The sequence below is a fragment of the Stegodyphus dumicola genome, chromosome 1, assembly GCF_044657685.1.
Source record: "Stegodyphus dumicola isolate Sdum_Otavi_A_Nest chromosome 1, ASM4465768v1".
In the NCBI taxonomy this organism is placed as follows: Eukaryota; Metazoa; Arthropoda; class Arachnida; order Araneae; family Eresidae; genus Stegodyphus; species Stegodyphus dumicola.
The window spans coordinates 220,727,018-220,744,372 of record NC_140768.1 but is presented as its reverse complement, the minus strand read 5'-3'; the positions used below and the strand labels follow the sequence as shown (position 1 = coordinate 220,744,372).

General features: G+C 33.9%; 1 protein-coding gene and 1 long non-coding RNA gene across 4 annotated transcripts in view; one reads left to right on the top strand and one right to left on the bottom strand.

Annotated features, from left to right (window-relative positions):
- The window catches only part of LOC146999473 (uncharacterized), a 76,091-nt gene extending 68,786 nt beyond the window's left edge, over positions 1-7,305 (top strand). The window contains exon 3 of the long non-coding RNA XR_015043639.1: positions 6,760-7,305. This is a non-coding gene — a long non-coding RNA (uncharacterized LOC146999473). The remainder of the gene's footprint in view (positions 1-6,759) is intronic.
- The window catches only part of LOC118199145 (polyamine-transporting ATPase 13A3-like), a 173,608-nt gene that overhangs the window by 53,727 nt on the left and 102,526 nt on the right, over positions 1-17,355 (bottom strand). For all 3 annotated transcript variants that reach the window (XM_085825867.1, XM_085825863.1, XM_085825856.1), the window contains 6 exons: positions 16,174-16,263; positions 9,215-9,368; positions 7,386-7,506; positions 6,723-6,847; positions 5,640-5,845; positions 4,367-4,468 (listed from right to left, as the gene is read on the bottom strand). In XM_085825867.1, coding sequence (XP_085681993.1) covers positions 4,367-4,468; positions 5,640-5,845; positions 6,723-6,847; positions 7,386-7,506; positions 9,215-9,368; positions 16,174-16,263 — 798 coding nt within the window. The remainder of the gene's footprint in view (positions 1-4,366; positions 4,469-5,639; positions 5,846-6,722; positions 6,848-7,385; positions 7,507-9,214; positions 9,369-16,173; positions 16,264-17,355) is intronic.

Sequence of the window (17,355 nt, the reverse complement as noted above, 5' to 3'; positions counted from 1 at the left end):
GAATTATCAGCAATTTTAAAGTTGTTTAATTGCCGCTAAGCCTGTTTTTAATGGCGGCCATTGATGTTTACATTTGAAACAGGAGACTAGTGGATTTGTTGCCAATCTAGAGAAACTTAGCTTCGCAACAACAAAGATAACGCATTCATTTATTATTGCCAATTAAATCATGCTTAATTCTTTCTGGAATTTTTTCGAGGAAATAAGCTTTTGAGATTTACTTCGTAATTTTTAATATAGATATTTTGAGTTTTTATGTATTTTTGCCTTCTCGCGAAGTGAGAACTGAATTAATTAAATGAGAAATACTCAATCGTCTGTGAAAAACTGTTTCTTTTTTGTTTTGTTTGCTTAATTTCTTTTATACATAGTTCTAGCTTTATAGCTCTAGTGTTTGAATAGAACATGTGGCAACGATTAGATAATTCTTTAAATGATATACATTTTGTGCATTCTGAGTTATAATATGAATGAAATATAATACTGTTAAGTAAACCTAGCGCCAGAGTGTCGCTATGGTAAACAAAGTGAATTTTAAAGAATGCATTTATTCTATTGTGGTTTATGCGCTGTCGGCGAAGTAGGTTTAATTCAATCTAATAAGTTTAAATAAAATGCTAGAAAAAATGCGTATAATTTAATATTCCGTACAAGAAAGTCATGTGGTGTACACATCAGATTTTTTTAATTTTTAATTTTTTAACATTTTTCGAATATTTTTCTGAAATCATATTTTTGGCCTAAGTAAATCATAGTGTTCTTATTAGCATGAATTCTTTTTGCATGTGTACCTATTGTGCTCTCTGTCTGCCAGTCTATAAGTTGTCCAGTTATTTGTTTCTTTCTTAAAAAGTAATAAATAATAATAATGATAAAATAACCTTAGATTGGTGCAGATTTCGGATAAAATTAAGAAGGAAATTTTATATGCTACATTTTCCGTGCTTTCTCATAATTCTATAGTTTACTTGGCATGTTTCTTTACTCTTTAGATTTATTCAATTTATCTCCGATACATACCTCGATAAAAGGGAAATCTTATAAAAAAAATCTGATTCTAAAAAAGCAGCTAAACCTGACAGGAAAACAACGGATGCTAGGAATGAAGCTTGAATTTTCACCTTTCTTAAACTTTGTTGACCTATAAATCGAGGGGAGGGGGGGAAGGAGAGACAATTCATAATTTTTCCTGCAAAAACATCCTGTTATCCGCTTTTCCCCTTAAAAGCATTTTTAAGCACCTGTTTATATAGCTTAATATTTAATGCAGCTTGGGAAAAACCATCATTGCAAAAAATCTATGATTTGTTCTTTTTTCTTGGAATGCTGCAAATTGTGAGCGGGAGCCCAGAATTTTTATTCTCGTAAGGGATAGTAGTCTTGAAATAAGATTTTGCCGCCTTGTTTCACTTTTCATTAGTTCTGCGCCACTCTGCGTGATTAAATCGACAAGACACTTAATTCATTCAAGTTCTGTTCCTGACGACTTGACATTCGTCTACTTCAGGTTTTTGTGTTCTCACTACGTGCTAAGTAAATACAGATGACGTAATACATGATAGAAAGCTCTCTATGAAGACTCATTCGTCCTAAGCATATGGTCTACTCCGTTTTACAGTAATTAAACAGCCAATAAAGCAATCTGCCAATAGATGTGGTAATTAAAAAACACGTACGTTATTGCTGTACACTTTTTATTACAGATGTCAGCTGCCAAAGGAAATAATTAATCTACTCAAATAACGAAATTCGAATCAGAAGGTCATTTTTTGTAACATAGTTTATTCACTCCATCTTATGACACAACATGTTTAAACCATACTATTCTTTAAAACTCTTGCTCAAGCACATAACTTTAAATTTTCTCAACATTCTCAAAACTAAAATTATTCTTACATTTATAAAGATTCGGCCCAAATTTTATACTCACGTTTTTGTAAACATCTGTACATTTTCCCTCAGATGAGTGGGCAAACGCTAAATGATATTTTTAGAATTAAAAAACGTCAACGGAGGTTGCCCAAACGATTTTAATAAAGTTTTCACTGAACCAGAGTTTAATTACTCTTATTCAAACTACACGTTCTTAACTTACTCTGACACCCTCTCGCCTAAGTTGACATTTAACCTCAAAATGTTGATTTTCTTAATGAAGTTAAAATGCTAATAATGGCATCTGAATCATACACTTTATATAGGTACAATAGTTTAAACAAGTAATTTACAAAATGTATAAAAATGGGTATTAATATTGAATTCAGAGTTTCAGGTTTCGGGTATCTTAACTACGCTTCCGCTTCTGATAGCCACTAACACGGGACTTGGAGTTTCACAGTTGGTATTTTAGACACATCTTCCACCGAAAAAAGTCGATAGGATTAGAGCCAGCTATTTGTAATGGTTGCTCATCTCGCTCGTTGCTTCATCTTTAGCTGGTATGATCTCGATAATTTTTCCAAGAGTCAAACTGATCCTTTTAGTGCTGTCGTTTTCAATCAAAACAATACCATCAATAAATTTTTTAGATGATCTTTTAGTCTCTGATTTTTAATAAGAGCTCTTAGCTATTCGATTCGAAATCTTTTCCTCAAGTTGTCTTGTCTGTATCTTGCCCTTTTGTTTAAGCTATTATGGTCTACCACATCACAATTTGGAATTCCATATGTTTAGATTTTTCGCAAACACATTGCAGGGCTCAAAGGTACAAGTTCATCCTTCTTCGTGACGTAAGTCAACGAACAAGAACTGACAACAGGGCACTGTTGTCAATTCCTCCCTCGTCTATCGCCCTTATAAGGCAGTACGTGAGTTAAATTCCCACTTTATTTGGTGAATAAATGAATCAACAGTAGAAAGATTTCAATTTAAACTTTGAAACAAATTTGAAGTTCCAATAAAGTTTGTGCAATTATCTCAATGGATAATTTTGCATCTTTCTCTTCGAGCTATGAATTCTACGTAGAGCTAATAAGAAGGTTTCTGTTGAGAATGAAGTTACTAACTCTGGGTGTATGAGTTGACAGCGCACACAAGTAAATAGGCTAATCGCTAGTTTCTGATTTTCTTTTAAGTGTACTCGGCCAGAAAGGTCTATTCTACAGCCTTCGAAAACAGAAGCTTCCCCCTATTCTTTGATAATTCTGCATTGACATTGCCCAGTGTCTTAGAAGAATACCTTTTACATACTACACACTTCGAAACAAAAGATCGTTTTATTCTTCTACCATCAAGAATCCAGAATCTCTCGCTTAGTATGTTTGGAAAATCTGAATTCCTAAATTAGAATGTTCTATATGATGATAAAATATTAATCTTTTAACGACCTCATGTTGTGATGGAAGAATTGTTGGCATTTTAAAGTCTTCACTATTATTAAATTAGTCTTTAGCTTGATAATACTATTTTCATCCTTTAAAGTTCTCAAATCTTTGAACTTCTTATATTGTTTCATTAAGAAAGCATTCGGCTTGAATCAGTTAGATGACTTCATTTTCAGCTTCTAAAATTTCTTTGGAGGGTCGAGGTGTTTATTATTCCCGGCATGTTTTGGGATGCGACAGGTTTTCAAAACCTAATAATCTAGACAATGCGATTAACAGTTTTTCTATACAATTTGAAAAATACTAATAATATCAGTTTATGGTATTACTATCAGAAACCGCTGTCAGACAATTTGTAACTGATTTGAAGTCACACGTTTTCTGCTTTCTGGCACTTTCTTCTTCATCCGTATATGAATTAGCATTTGGTCATTCATCACAATGGAAATATAACCAAATGAATAAGATTTCTGATCTATTTTAAAACGTCGATTTTGGTTTCAGAATCTACTTCATTATCACACGTTAACTTTATATCTTCCAAATTTTCTGAAGCAACAACTTAGACTTCGAAGACACAGGATGTTTTAGACCTATCTGGTCAAATATTTTATGTGCAGCAGAAAGGATTGTTTTTTAGTAATTTCTTCCAGGCACAGCTCTTTCAAGTTGCCTGTATTTATATGTAGATTGTCAGACATTTTATTCCAAACCAAACCCAATACGTTTCTTGCAACTGAGTAAGAGCATTACGATCTATATATTCTCACCTTCCGATTTCAAACTTTTAGTCTGCCGTTTCTTGAATTGAAACATTGATGAGTATCCTGATTTGATTTGCTCTTGACACCAGTATACAACTTTAAATTTAGGAACTTTTAACAATTAAGTATGGCTCTCAGCATTTTCAAAACTTACTTACTCAGAAATAAATGAAGGCGTTTCTAGACACTCGCGGTTTATTTAGACCTTAAAAAAATTCTCATTACAGGAATACAGTCCTATTCATAAAATTGCAGCAAAATAAAAAATGTAGTATTTCTTACTTTGTCCAATAACTGGCTGTCATGAAGACGTATTAAATTAAACGTTACTCCCTCCATCGCTATGTGATACCTTCCTTCACACATTGCAGGAACACATATTTCCTGAAACAACATAATATTTTATACAAGGAATAAGAACACATAAAAGCTTATATATTTACGCCAATTTAGTTAAGAAATCAAGTGGCGCATCGGTATAGACCATGAAATCAATATTCTGATATTTATAATTCCATTTAATTACTGAACTTTACCAAAATAAGAAAAATAATGTAATAATTTAGTATTGAGTTTCGCATATATATTTGAAAAGGCACTGTAAATAAAAATAGTTTAAAAAATTTAAAAAATTTAATAATTTGTACAGATTATGTTAATTTTATTAACAGTTAAATTTTAAGTTAACGTTCCTTTCCTGTCAAATTCTTAAGTTCAATTTACTACTTCCGGACAGAACGTACTCGTAGTTTTGAATCACTCTGAATATTTAATGAGGAGGAGCGGTATTTAAACCGCGAAGTCTGTTTGCTGAGTTAGAGAGAATCAAGAGTTTTTTATTTGCGCGCGTCTGCCTTTTGTCTACTCTCTCTCAAAGCTGTTATTACGCTCGGGCATACTCAGGCCCTTGATTAAGCTTCGTAGTCAAATAGAGTTAAGGGTCCAACTCGATTAGAATCTTAATAGCTTCGGCTATATCTCTTTAGTTAATCTTATTTTTAGTTTATTTCTTAGTCTCTTAAGTTCAAGCCCAAGTGTCGGCTTTTATTGTACACTCCAAGACGGAGTTTTGTTAAATCTTATTGGAATAATAAAGGGTTAGTTAACCTTCCATCTTGTTTTTTTCTTATTACACGAACTTAAGCAATTATTTGCTAACTAGTTCTTAAGGTTTTGACTGCAATTACACAGTGTTAAACCTTACAAATTTAAAAATGTATACAAAACAGAATGCAAAACAGAATCTGTTTTGTATTCTCCTTATTCGAGCTATCCTAATAAGTTTAAATTTAAAAGCCGGTTATTTTTATTAGCATAGGCCATTTAAAGTTTAACATGAACAGCTTGTTTTGCAATTCATGTATTGGTGTAATGTTTAAAAAGCTCTTGTATGAAATGTGTATTATTAGACACAGATTATCAAATCAGAACGAACAGAATCAAACAGAAACATAAATCTGTATTATATTAAATCTGTATTATTAGATTTGGCTAATAACTCAATTATCAACCGATAATTATATTACTTATGCGTTAGCCAGAACGTTAAACTCACATCAACCATCCCATTCTGCACCATATTAAGCTTCTCGCTGAATCCTGGCAACTTTGCATAAGTATATTGCACTTGCAAGCGGTAGCCAGTATCTGTCGTAGAAGAATTTCTGGGAACAAGAGTCGCTTCTACAGCAATAACGGAGTCATACTCTTCTATCATACCACAGTCTCTAGCAACTGTAATGGCTGTCAGCAAGTTGTCCCCTACCAAATGCAAATTCAAAGCATCAGATTTCAAAATACAGCTATATTAAACAAATTAATTAAAATACACATACAAAAGAATTGATTAAAACACACATACAAAAAATAAGCGCTTAAATAAGAAAAATCAATATATATATATATATATTTTTTTTTTCTGAATGGCGGGCACTAGCCATTATAGACGTTGGGCACTACTAAGACCGGATGCGGTGGTTATTTTATTATGGAAGCACCTAAAAGGTGATGCCAGCATTGGTTCCTATGAAGGAACAGGCAGGTTACATCCATGCCTTTTTCGGGATTCGAAATCGTGCCCTTCCATCTTCCCTTTGGTACAGCAGTCAGTGTCACTAACCACTTGCCCTGCTGAGTGGAAGCAATGCAATGATGAGAAGGTATATAAAAAACTATACGGCCAAAAAGAATAGGAAAAATTATCCGAAGATGTACTAGACTATACATCACACACGTGAAAAAGAAAGCCCATGAAACATTTCTTTCAGAATACTTATATTTTGAGAAAATTGCTTCAACACAAATACATATATGAAATTACTGAAAAAGGTTTTCTGATTTGTATTTCAAGTAAGTTGCTGTTCGATTGTTCCCTGTCCTATACTTAAAGCTTTGGTATAATTCTTTGCAAAATATCTCTATTGCTAGTTAGAATTATGTATTAATTAAGACTACTTACTATTATTAATTAGGACATTATTACTTGATAATACTTAGTATTAATAATAATAAATAACGACATGTAATTTTTTTTAAATTTTATCTGCTTTATTATACTTTACTACATAGCCAGTTGATCATACTATCCCACACAAACTTATATCGTATCAGCTATATCTAACCTATAAAATATTTTTACCTGTCACCATGATTGTTCTAATATCTGCATCTTTTAGGATCTTCAGAGTTGGTATTGTCTGTGGTTTCAGCCTGTTCTGAAGAACTAGAAGGCCATGAAACTGCAAACCGCATTCCAGTTGTTCTCTATGAAAATATTAAAAATTTTCCAATTCAAGATTTGAATGCACTGAACATGTTTATTAGCATAAGTCTTTTAAAATGTAACATGAGTCGTTTGTTTTGTAATTCACTTAAAACAATGCTTGTAAAGTTCTTAAGAAGCCATTATACTACACTTAGTATACCAAATGTATCGTATTAAAATGATCTAATAATTTAAGTATCAGTTGTGATTTTTATTTATCCATAAATTTCTACAGAAATTTCCGTGTTCTTTAAAACAGTAGTGACTACTAGGTCACAAAATTAAGAATTTAAAAGTTGCACAGAAAATGTGCTATTTAAATGTCATGTGATAAGTTAGTAAATATAAAAATTAAATTTTGAATGTCGAAGTTAAGCATAGCACTACTGTTATATAATGCTTAATTGCTTGAATTAAAAAGATGAGACACATGTATTAATTATGTATTTTTTTGTTTCTTTTTAATATGTACGAGGTTAAACAACAGTTTATATAAACATAAATTTATGAAAAAGTCTTTGGCTTTTATTTAGTTACCTTGGCATTCTCAGCACATCATCCCATTTTATATCTTCTGGCAGAGCTTTAGATCCTATCCCAAGAACTCTGAAGCCTTGCCGAGTGTAGAATTCCAGAACGTCTTTGAAATTTTCTGGCACTGAAAAATTAGAAAAACGTTAAATTTGTGATTGTTTAAATAAAATGCATATCACTAAATATTGGAGCATAATTTTCAATCATGAAGCTATGCTTAATAAGTATGTGCATGACAGACAATATGGAATTTTTATGAATACTGAACATAATGATTTATGGCGTATCATTTTGTGCTAATGGTTTTATATGTAACCGTACAAAATCCTATTACTTATTATTTAGAAAACATCTAGTGAAATAAATTCCATTGGCAACGAAGAAGAGAATGTCTTGGGTTCGTAATGGATTGAACGCACACAGAACTGGTGAGCGGTTGATAAAATTTATATTCCCTAAAGGAACATCTTGCAGTTCTGGAACTTTTCACAGAAGTACGCTTATAGCTATTCTCAGTATGACAGAGCACAAACAGTAAGAACCACTTCAAACTAAGAACGTTAAACATAAGAAAATATAAAAAATCTCAAATGAATAAATTCGCATAGTGATCTCACAATATTCCGATCTAAACTCTAAACTAAACTAAAAACTAATGTTCTCTCCGGTATTAAATAATTTCCCCCCTGTCCGCTGAAATATTTTCATTAACTTCGATTTCTCGAAATTTCTGAAAGGCATATATTGTTACACTTATATACAGCCGGACACAGTTACAGTTATATAGGTATTGGAACAAAATGTTGCCAAATGTTCCCAAGTTTGGGAACTTTTGGGAATTTCCGTCCAAATCTGGCGACAAAATTTAATCACGAAACCATCGCCAGATTGGGGCTTAGGACTTGCCCATGTAACCTTCTTTTTCTCGCAAAGCTTCACACTCTTTCATGTTACATTATTCAATAAATAGTACAATTTTCCATAAAATTATTTACCTATATACAAAATTCGCAACACTATTTACGTTTAATGTTTTAGCTTCAGTTCTGAAATATAAAAAGCATCTGAATGTTATTTCACATGCTCAGAGAGTGTTAAAAATTTAATTCAAGGCTAAGTAAAACTTGCATATTATGCAAATAAGTACGGCATGATATTTCTCACATATGTATTGTAAATGCATATTTAAAGTCGAGATTTTCTTTTACGTTTATCTTGCATTGATTTTATGGTTATTTATTTATTTGTAAATTTTATTTAGCTAATGATTTATTTTATATTAATTCTTTTCTATACATTTTATTTTTTCTTTGACCTTCACTGGAACTTAAACTGCCCGAACAGTGAATGAAAAAGTATTTTCCAAAGGCTTTGGCAACGCCATTTGTTCTTAGAGCATTCCGCTGACAGCCATTTTATCCAGTAGACATCGATGAATTAGGTTACTTTTTCTGAAAGATTATGATTAACTGGAAGAAACCACTCTGAGCTTAAAGCAATCTAAAACGTGTTCTTATTGGTTTTAATACTTGTTTTACTTTATAACTTAGCAAGTATGGTAAATAGTATATTAACTTAATTTTTTAATTTGTAACGACTATGTAGCTAATAAACCTTCAATTTTGATCACCTTTTGAGTGTTGCTGAAATTAGGCTGGTATTTTACGAAGACGATAAGTCGTAGCGGCATGATAAGGTTAGGAAACTCAAGATAGACACTCATAAAAAAGCTTATCGTTTTACCTACTTAATGGATTTTCTGAATTATACTATCAGCAGAGTTGATGTTAGAATTTTGCTCGTAAACTTATATTGATTAAATTGCTGCCTACCTGTTTCACTTCGACTGAGAGAGGCCACAAGTTCTGGAGCACCTTTTAGGTAAACTTCAAAGGAACTGCTGCCTTGCGTTTTAGCAACGACACTCATTCTTCTCAGTAGTGATTCGAAAGGAAATTGCCTTACAACCGCAAGTGCAGAAGCTGGCTAAACATGAAAACAGATTGTAATAACATGAAAATTTTAATAAACAAATTAATTGCTGTGGCAAAATGCTTCGGATGATTGAAGTGGAATTTAAATATTTGCAAAGTCAAAATTATTCTGGGACTGTTAATATGAATAATCTGTATACATACAAGAATACAAAAATTTAATGCACATGACTATATATTTTTACACTTCTTTTAGATATGTAGGTATTAAAAACGTTTTAGTCAAATATTTTCTGGAAGAGGTTAAGAAAAAATTCAGTAAAGTGTCAAAAACCTCTGAGGAAAAACGAAATAAGGACAGATTAAAAAGGGGACAAAGAAGAGGTGCCCTCTTGACTTCACAGGGGACGCACGCTTAGCTGTAAGACTAAGAAAGTCAAGTTTATGATTTATGCAATATTTAAGTTTTGATGAGTTTAATAATTCTAATATTTTGGTTGCTTATATTGTTTATTTCAGAGAAATAGACGCAAGAAACTAAAAAACACTATTATATTAATTTAGAAGTCAAACAACAAAAATCAGCTTTATATTTTCAAATTTTCACAAAATTTGAAATTTGAAATTTTTTTTATCTGTGAAAATTTGAAAATAAAACGCTGATTTTTGTTGTTTGACTTCCAAATTAATATTTGTTCGGCGTGTTATTGTATCTTAACGAGTTATACATTAAGAAAGACCAATCACCAAGCCAAAATGTTCTTGAAAATGCGAAATAAGGAAACAAAAAGGAGGCAGGAATCGTGGATACATTGTTAACCATAGTCCCACTGCTTATTAAAATCAACGTTTCAAATTTTTTTGAGTTGATTAAGCGGCTGAGTTAAACGGCGAATTCGTGTATTTATCAAACCATGATATCAGTTTTAAACTGTTCAAGTAAAATAATATCTAACAACCAAAAATTAAATTATTTAAGCAAATTTTAAATTAATTGTTAAATTTTTCATAAAAATATTTTTATAATTACGTTCTTAATGAAACTTTATATTTTACGTACAGTTTTTCTATCTGTTATTATTTCATATTATTCAGCAACAGTATTTCAGTTATATTCTCAATCGAGTAAAATTGCTGATAGTTTTTTTTTTTTTTTTATCAGCAACTTTTAAAATTCAAGAATTCTTCTTAAAATTTGCAGTGCTTTTCTAGATTCGACTAATGGTGACATGTTATCTCTTTTTTCCTTATCGCTTTCGCGATCAGTTTCTGTTGTTCATACACGGTGCTCATACATAGTCACTTTTTAAAGACATTGTCATCTAAAAATGAGCCCTTATAATTTAACTCATTGATGGTTGAAACATTTGTAGAGACATTAGGTATTTCGGAAGCAGAAGAGATGAAAAATGAGCAGCGCCTTTGCCGGGAATCGAGCCACGGACCTCTGGAATACGCGCCCAGCGTGCTGACCACTACACTACGAATGCATGCTAAGAAAGCAGGAGAAATGCCTTATATACTCCCCTTTTTAAAGGGCGACTGGGGATTAGGGAACCCAATCGCCAAATCCTCCTCCAAAATTAAATCCTAATTCTCCAAAACTAAAACCAAAACTTTGAGCAGTCCCTCGCCGGGAATCGAGCCACGGACCTCTGGAATATGCATCCAGCGTGCTCACCACTACACTCCGAAGGTCTGCTAAGAAGGCTGGAGAAATACCTTATACAGTAGCTTTAATTTGCGATTCCTTTGAGATTTCTTCTAAATAAAAATCACATTTTTAACTGACTTTGAAAGATTAACCCTTTGCATTGACTGTAATATGCATGGCGAGATATCGACTTACTTATCTCGTTCGAAGTGTTGCATTTTCTCAAAATTCAATTTTGTTCATGATTTACTGAACGTCTTTGCTGTAATGATATTTAAATGCTTTTATAATACCCTTTTAAGTTAAAGGCTGAGTATTAGAAGCTTTATTCGCAGAAAGAAACATTAAAGTTTTCCAGAAAGAGATCACAGATGTATGTGCTGCGCAGTCATCTAATTAGTAATGTTATATTTTCATTCTTCAGTTGGCTGTCCCATTTCGAAAAAAAAAAAAAAAAAAAAATCAGCAAAAATACAGCAAAATACAAAAGAAGTCTCTGAAGACAGCTTGTTGTTTAGGAATGGAACAACTTCCATGTTTTGGTCCTTCTTTCAGTGTTCCTCACTTTAGGTTGTCAATTTTCGGACAATATAGCGCTAAGCTCTAGTTCTCTTTTTCCTCTCTCAGGCAGGGTTAAGGAAGGAAAATGCCGTACAGAAGGATGACTTTCGTATTCATTACACATAAAAATTTCGGACAACTTTTAATGTACATTATTTCGACTTGATGTGTATTGGAAGAAAGGAATCAAGGTACAAAGTGAGAGAGTCGTTTTTTAATTTAAAAAAATACCATTCATTCATGATATTTTGAGGAAGAAATTTGATGATTAAACCCGTAACACTCGCAGGGTTAATTCCTTTGACTGGTTCCAACAGGCTGAACAGCAGCTAACTTGGTAAGCCAACTGTTCTGTCGATGGCAAAAGGAGAAGAAAGCTTGTTGTTTGAGAATAACAGCTTTTTGTTGTCTCAAATAACAGCTTGTTCTTTGGGAATGCAATAACTTGTGTCTTTGGCATGGGTCACATTCTCCCAAGCAAGGTTCAAAGCTTTTGTGACAATTGATGTGTGGCAAAATGAGCTCTGATTGATAATTTTTCAGCTTAAGGCAAATTTAATTAATTAATGATACGATAAACTCTGGCTGTTATCGTTTGTTCATTGAAGAAAACGATCCTAAAGTCTTGTTATGGAGCATTCCACACTATGCATTCACTTCTGGGCTGTCCTACTTAAACTTCCTTGTGACATAAGAGTTTTCAGATCTCCAAATCCTCACGTTGTTATATATATTAAACCAAAACACATTCTTGGGGAAAAAAACTTATACGTGTAATAAAACCATAAAAATTTACAGCACGACGTTTTTACAAGTTGATTACAACAATAAGCTAAAAATTTTGAGGTATTTTAAGGACACTCCAGAGCTTGCCTTCACACTTATACTATTTGTCATCCGCGAGTTCTTGCTCCTATGATAGATTAGAAGTAAATGTTTGGCTTTTTACAAACATAGAGATTTTCTTCTTTTGTCAGTAACCAAGAGTACCACTGAGGGAGAAAATTCCGAGCAGGCACGGAACGTACCCCCCCCCATCGCAGCCAGAGATTCCGGCTATTCATCTCAAGAGCAGCAAAAACTGGAAGACGCAAGTGTCTTTCATGAGAGAAATTGCCCCAAATTTACGGAGCATTCTGACTGGACCATATCTCAAAATGTTTGTTCAAACAGAGCTGGAGTTCAGGGAGGTCACCCGCTGGATGAAACAAGCCGGCATCCAGTTCAAAACTTTCGACTTAAAGCAAGACCGGCCAGTCAAAATTGTCATCAGAGGCCTCCCTGTTGAAACAGACATCGGGTACATCAAAGAGGAAGTTGAGGCGATGGGATTCGCATCGTTCGGCTTACTCAGCCTGGCTCCAGACACCCTATGCCACTTGTATATTTACAAGTTATCCCTCACCCTTTCCTCGATCATCTGTTCGACGTCACTGACATGTGGGGCACAGAGATCAGCATTGAACGTTAACGCGGCCGCAAGGGCCCTACTCAATGCTTTCGGAGCCAGGGCTTTTTCCATTCTTCGGAACTCTGCACCCTTCCAATCCGTTGTGTCAGATGCTCTGGACCCCATTGGGCACATGAGTGTACCAAAGGATTAGATGTACCTGCCACTTGCTGCAACTGCGGTGGAGATCATCCTGCTTCATATAAATCTTGTCCCCGTTACCCAGATAATAAACGGGCTCGTGGTAAAAATCCCACGCTTAAGAATAGGGCAGCTGCACAGACAGCCCCCCCGCAGGGTTATTCTAAGCCCATAGCAACCGCTGAGACAAGACGTCCCATACCTGCTCCCCAAAGCAACGTCAGTTCACCATCTTATGCACAGATGGTGAAGAGCACGGATTAAAATCCACGAATCCGAGCACGGATTCAAATCCACGAATCCAAGACTGCCGGTTGCAGAAGCTCCTGCAGCCCCAGCAGTATCAGCCACAGCAGAGTGTAGCAATGATTCCGAAGATGTCTTCTCATCTACACTAAAATGCTTAATCGAAATCTCCCGCGACCCAGCTGTAGATAAGCATATTCTGCTTCTTGCCTTCAAAAAAGCAATGCCTAAACTCAGGCAAGCAGATGCTTTAATGAGGGCATTTTATTTGTATGAAAGCTATGTTAAGCTTTCAAGTTAATTTCGGCATTTTTAGACCCATGTCTTCTGTTTTTCAGTGATGAACCTCTTTTTAACAGCCTAAAATTCAATTATGTGAATAACAGTTCAAATACCATCAGAGAACTGACCATTGGCACATGGAATGCCAATGGATTAACATAAAAAATTCACGAAGTTCGTGATTTTATAGTAGAGCATGATATTGACGTGTTATTAGTCTAAGAGACTCACCTCACCCCAGGGAATACTCCCCAAATTGGGAATTATGACATTTACTGTACTGACAAGGTGTCACAGAGTAGAAATCCCAGTGGTGGCACTTGTATCTATGTGAAGCGTTCCTTAAAGCATCACATGATACCGTCCCCTGATTTAAATATTCTAGAAGCGACTATCATCAAAATTTTCCTTCAAAATTCTCCCCCCTGACAATAGTCTCAGCCTATTTACCTCCACAATCAACAGCACGTGGAAGGCCAACTTTTCCTGTCAGTGATTTTGATAAACTTCTGAATGTTTCAAATCACCTAATTATTGCTGGTGATCTAAATTCACGCCATACCGCATGGTTTTGTCCAAATAGGAACAGGTATGGTATTAGTCTAAATTCATGGTGCCAGAGTAACCATGTTCAGGTCATAGCTCCTACCCTCCCGACTTACTACCCTGCAAGAGGGTCCCCTGCAGTTCTTGATCTGGCTGCCTTTTATAATATATTTTTTCGGCATGAAATTAAAGTGATTCAGGACTTAGATTCCGATCACTACCCTGTCTTGATTACATTTAAATATTCAAAATCGATACTCAAAACTAGAGGAGCAAGTCTCAACAAATTGGGGCGACTTTAGATTTATTTTGGAAAAAACTGCATTCCCTCCCATCAAAATTTCCAGCAATTCGAACTTTGACAGGCATATTAAAATCTGGAGTCTTTACTTAAAGAAGCGAGAGCTGCGGCTTCAAAACCACTTAAACACCCAGGTGCTAGGCTCCCACCTGAGACTAAATTCAAAATTAAGCAGCGGAACTACTTGCGAAGAATTTGGCAAAGGTCACGAGATCCAAATATCCGTTACCAGTTTCGCAAAATACAGAACGAGATAAGGACCGAAACCCGCTTATTAAAACAAGCGGAGTGGAAAACATACATTGAGTCCCTAACGACTGAAGACTAATCGATTTGGCGCACAAACATAAAACACCCATTCCGCCACTTCAAACTGCCGATGGCGCACAGATGGCCTACACTGACTCAGAAAAGGCTGAAGTCATTGTCTTTTTGATTTTTGGTTTCATATTAAATGTTAATAACACAGAAATTTTATCCTTCAGTTTCTTAAACCACTTGTAGTTTCCCTTTCAAATACTACTGTGTGCTCTGGTAATGTTCTGTAATGTAGTACAGTTTCGTATTGTAAATCCCGAGTGGTTTGTATTCATTTAGCAGACCAAGTAAAATATCTTTTACCCAGTTATCAGCCCCGTGATGATCTGCCTCTTCTCACCAAGCAGTTTATGATGCACAATGCTGGATTTCTGTTTCTCCATCTTGTGAGGCATATATCAGTTGATTATAAATTTATCTTCTAGTATTTAGTGAATTGTAAAGCACTAGAAATAGAAGCATTTTTTAGCTTAATAGCTTGAAACCCTTCTAGAAAAGCAATTTCAAAGTTCTTAATTTTCATTTTTAGCGCTTCCTCGAGACATTTGCATTTTATATTAGTTTTTCATAAATTATACTTCTTAGTTTAAGTAAACTGCGCAGCGCTGTCTGGGAAATATACAGTTACCACTTCCTTTCCATTCAAAGACTCTTAATGCATGGTAATATTTACAGTCATTTCATTAATGTATAACAACTCTATGTAAATATAATGTGTCTCTCAAAAATGGAAGGTTCTGAATGTGGAAACCTTAAAATATGGAATACAGAAGTTGAATTTTCATCTTCTATCAGCTGGTACTTTAGAAAGAACCCTCACTCATTCACAGTGCCTCTACTCTAGCGGATTGTTTTTTTTTTTTTTTTAGCATTAAGGTAACGAAACTCTGGATCTCTGAAATCCAGCGCTGACAAAGAACTCTGAAAAAGTGTCCCACAGAACAAGAACCGGAAGATAGGAGAATTTCGGTTAAACTCATTTCATTAAAGCACTATGTACCTGAGCGATAAAGCCACGGTCCACAATACGTTAAATGGATTTGAACTACAAAACTCCTTGATAGGTAGGATATTTGGACACTCAAGAATCAGTTTTTTTCCAGTGAATTTAATAAACGGCGGATTTTTTATTGATTAGCATACATTTGTTTTGGTTCCTGGAAGTTTAAACATAATAGGCGGCTGCGTTTATAAACAAATGAATTCAGTAAGTGGCAGGTACTGTACATATTATATTTTTCGTTTCAAAAGTTGTTGATACACAATGAAAGAAAATTAAAGATGAAAAAGTTTAATTAAAAGTTGCTTCGAATATCAACCAAAAATAAATCAAGCAGCACTAACAAAATAAAATATACCTGATCTCTTGATTCAGACTTTGGAAAGACTATTCGTGGAGGTAATTTTTCGAAAGGTACTTGGTCACCAAATGATGGCTCTTCCAAATCCTGTGAACGAAGAACAGTAATCAAACATGAGCTGAACTTTAATATAAATAAACAAAGTAATCAGCCACAAAGAGAATCTTTCGGGAAAGAATGGCGTTCATATATTCCACAATTGAGCTTAAAAAGAATTGCATCGATTTTAAGTAATTAAAATATTCTTTTATTTCACATAAATTTAACATGTTTATAAATAATATTTCATTATCAATCAGTTTGTGTAAATGAGATGCATTTTTCTGAATTATTTATTAGTCCAGGATATTTAGATTTGCAGTAAGACATGCTATTTTCGGCTAGTTTTTATGATGCTAGTATGATACTGTCAACTTCAAACAACTCAGTATGTCCTCAGCGAAGTTGGTATGTTGGTATCTAGGTATGTTGGAGTTACTTCAATGAAACAAAGCAAATATATACAGAAAAGTTAAATTAAAGTTAATAAATAAATTTAATGAAATTTTGGTTTAATTGTGAAGATGCTACTTCGTCGATGGAGATGAAAGTGAGAAAGTGCACCTGAATAATTAATTACGTTTAACCTTCTAAATCAGCATGAAATTTCAATTAAAATTATAAAATTTTATATTTTGGCAGTTATGAGCACTGAGAACAAATGATAACCAATTTCTGCCACGGAAGACTAATTCACCGAAATATAGATTTATGCTTATTAATTTCTATGCCATTACACAATCTGTTAAACTGTTGTTTGGTTTACTAGATTGTGTAATGGCATAGAAATTAATAAGCATAAATCTATATTTCGGTGTTGGTTGGTTGGAGTGTTTTGGAACAAAACCTATGGGGGTTATTTTGCGCCAAACAAAAAGTTGTGTATTTTCAAAACTTAAGATACTAAAGATAAAAACACATGCAACATTCAGTGTATACTCACATACACTGAATGTTGGAATGTGGAAATTTAAGACAACGTTACATATAGATTAAAAATGCAAGCAGTAAGATCAAAGACATAAAATTCTTTTATGAAAAATCAGGATATGAAAACCATGAAATACAGATAGAAAAATCTAAAGTGAAATGATATATTTTGATGGTATTATGAATAAAACTAGATTCGAGTTAGATCTT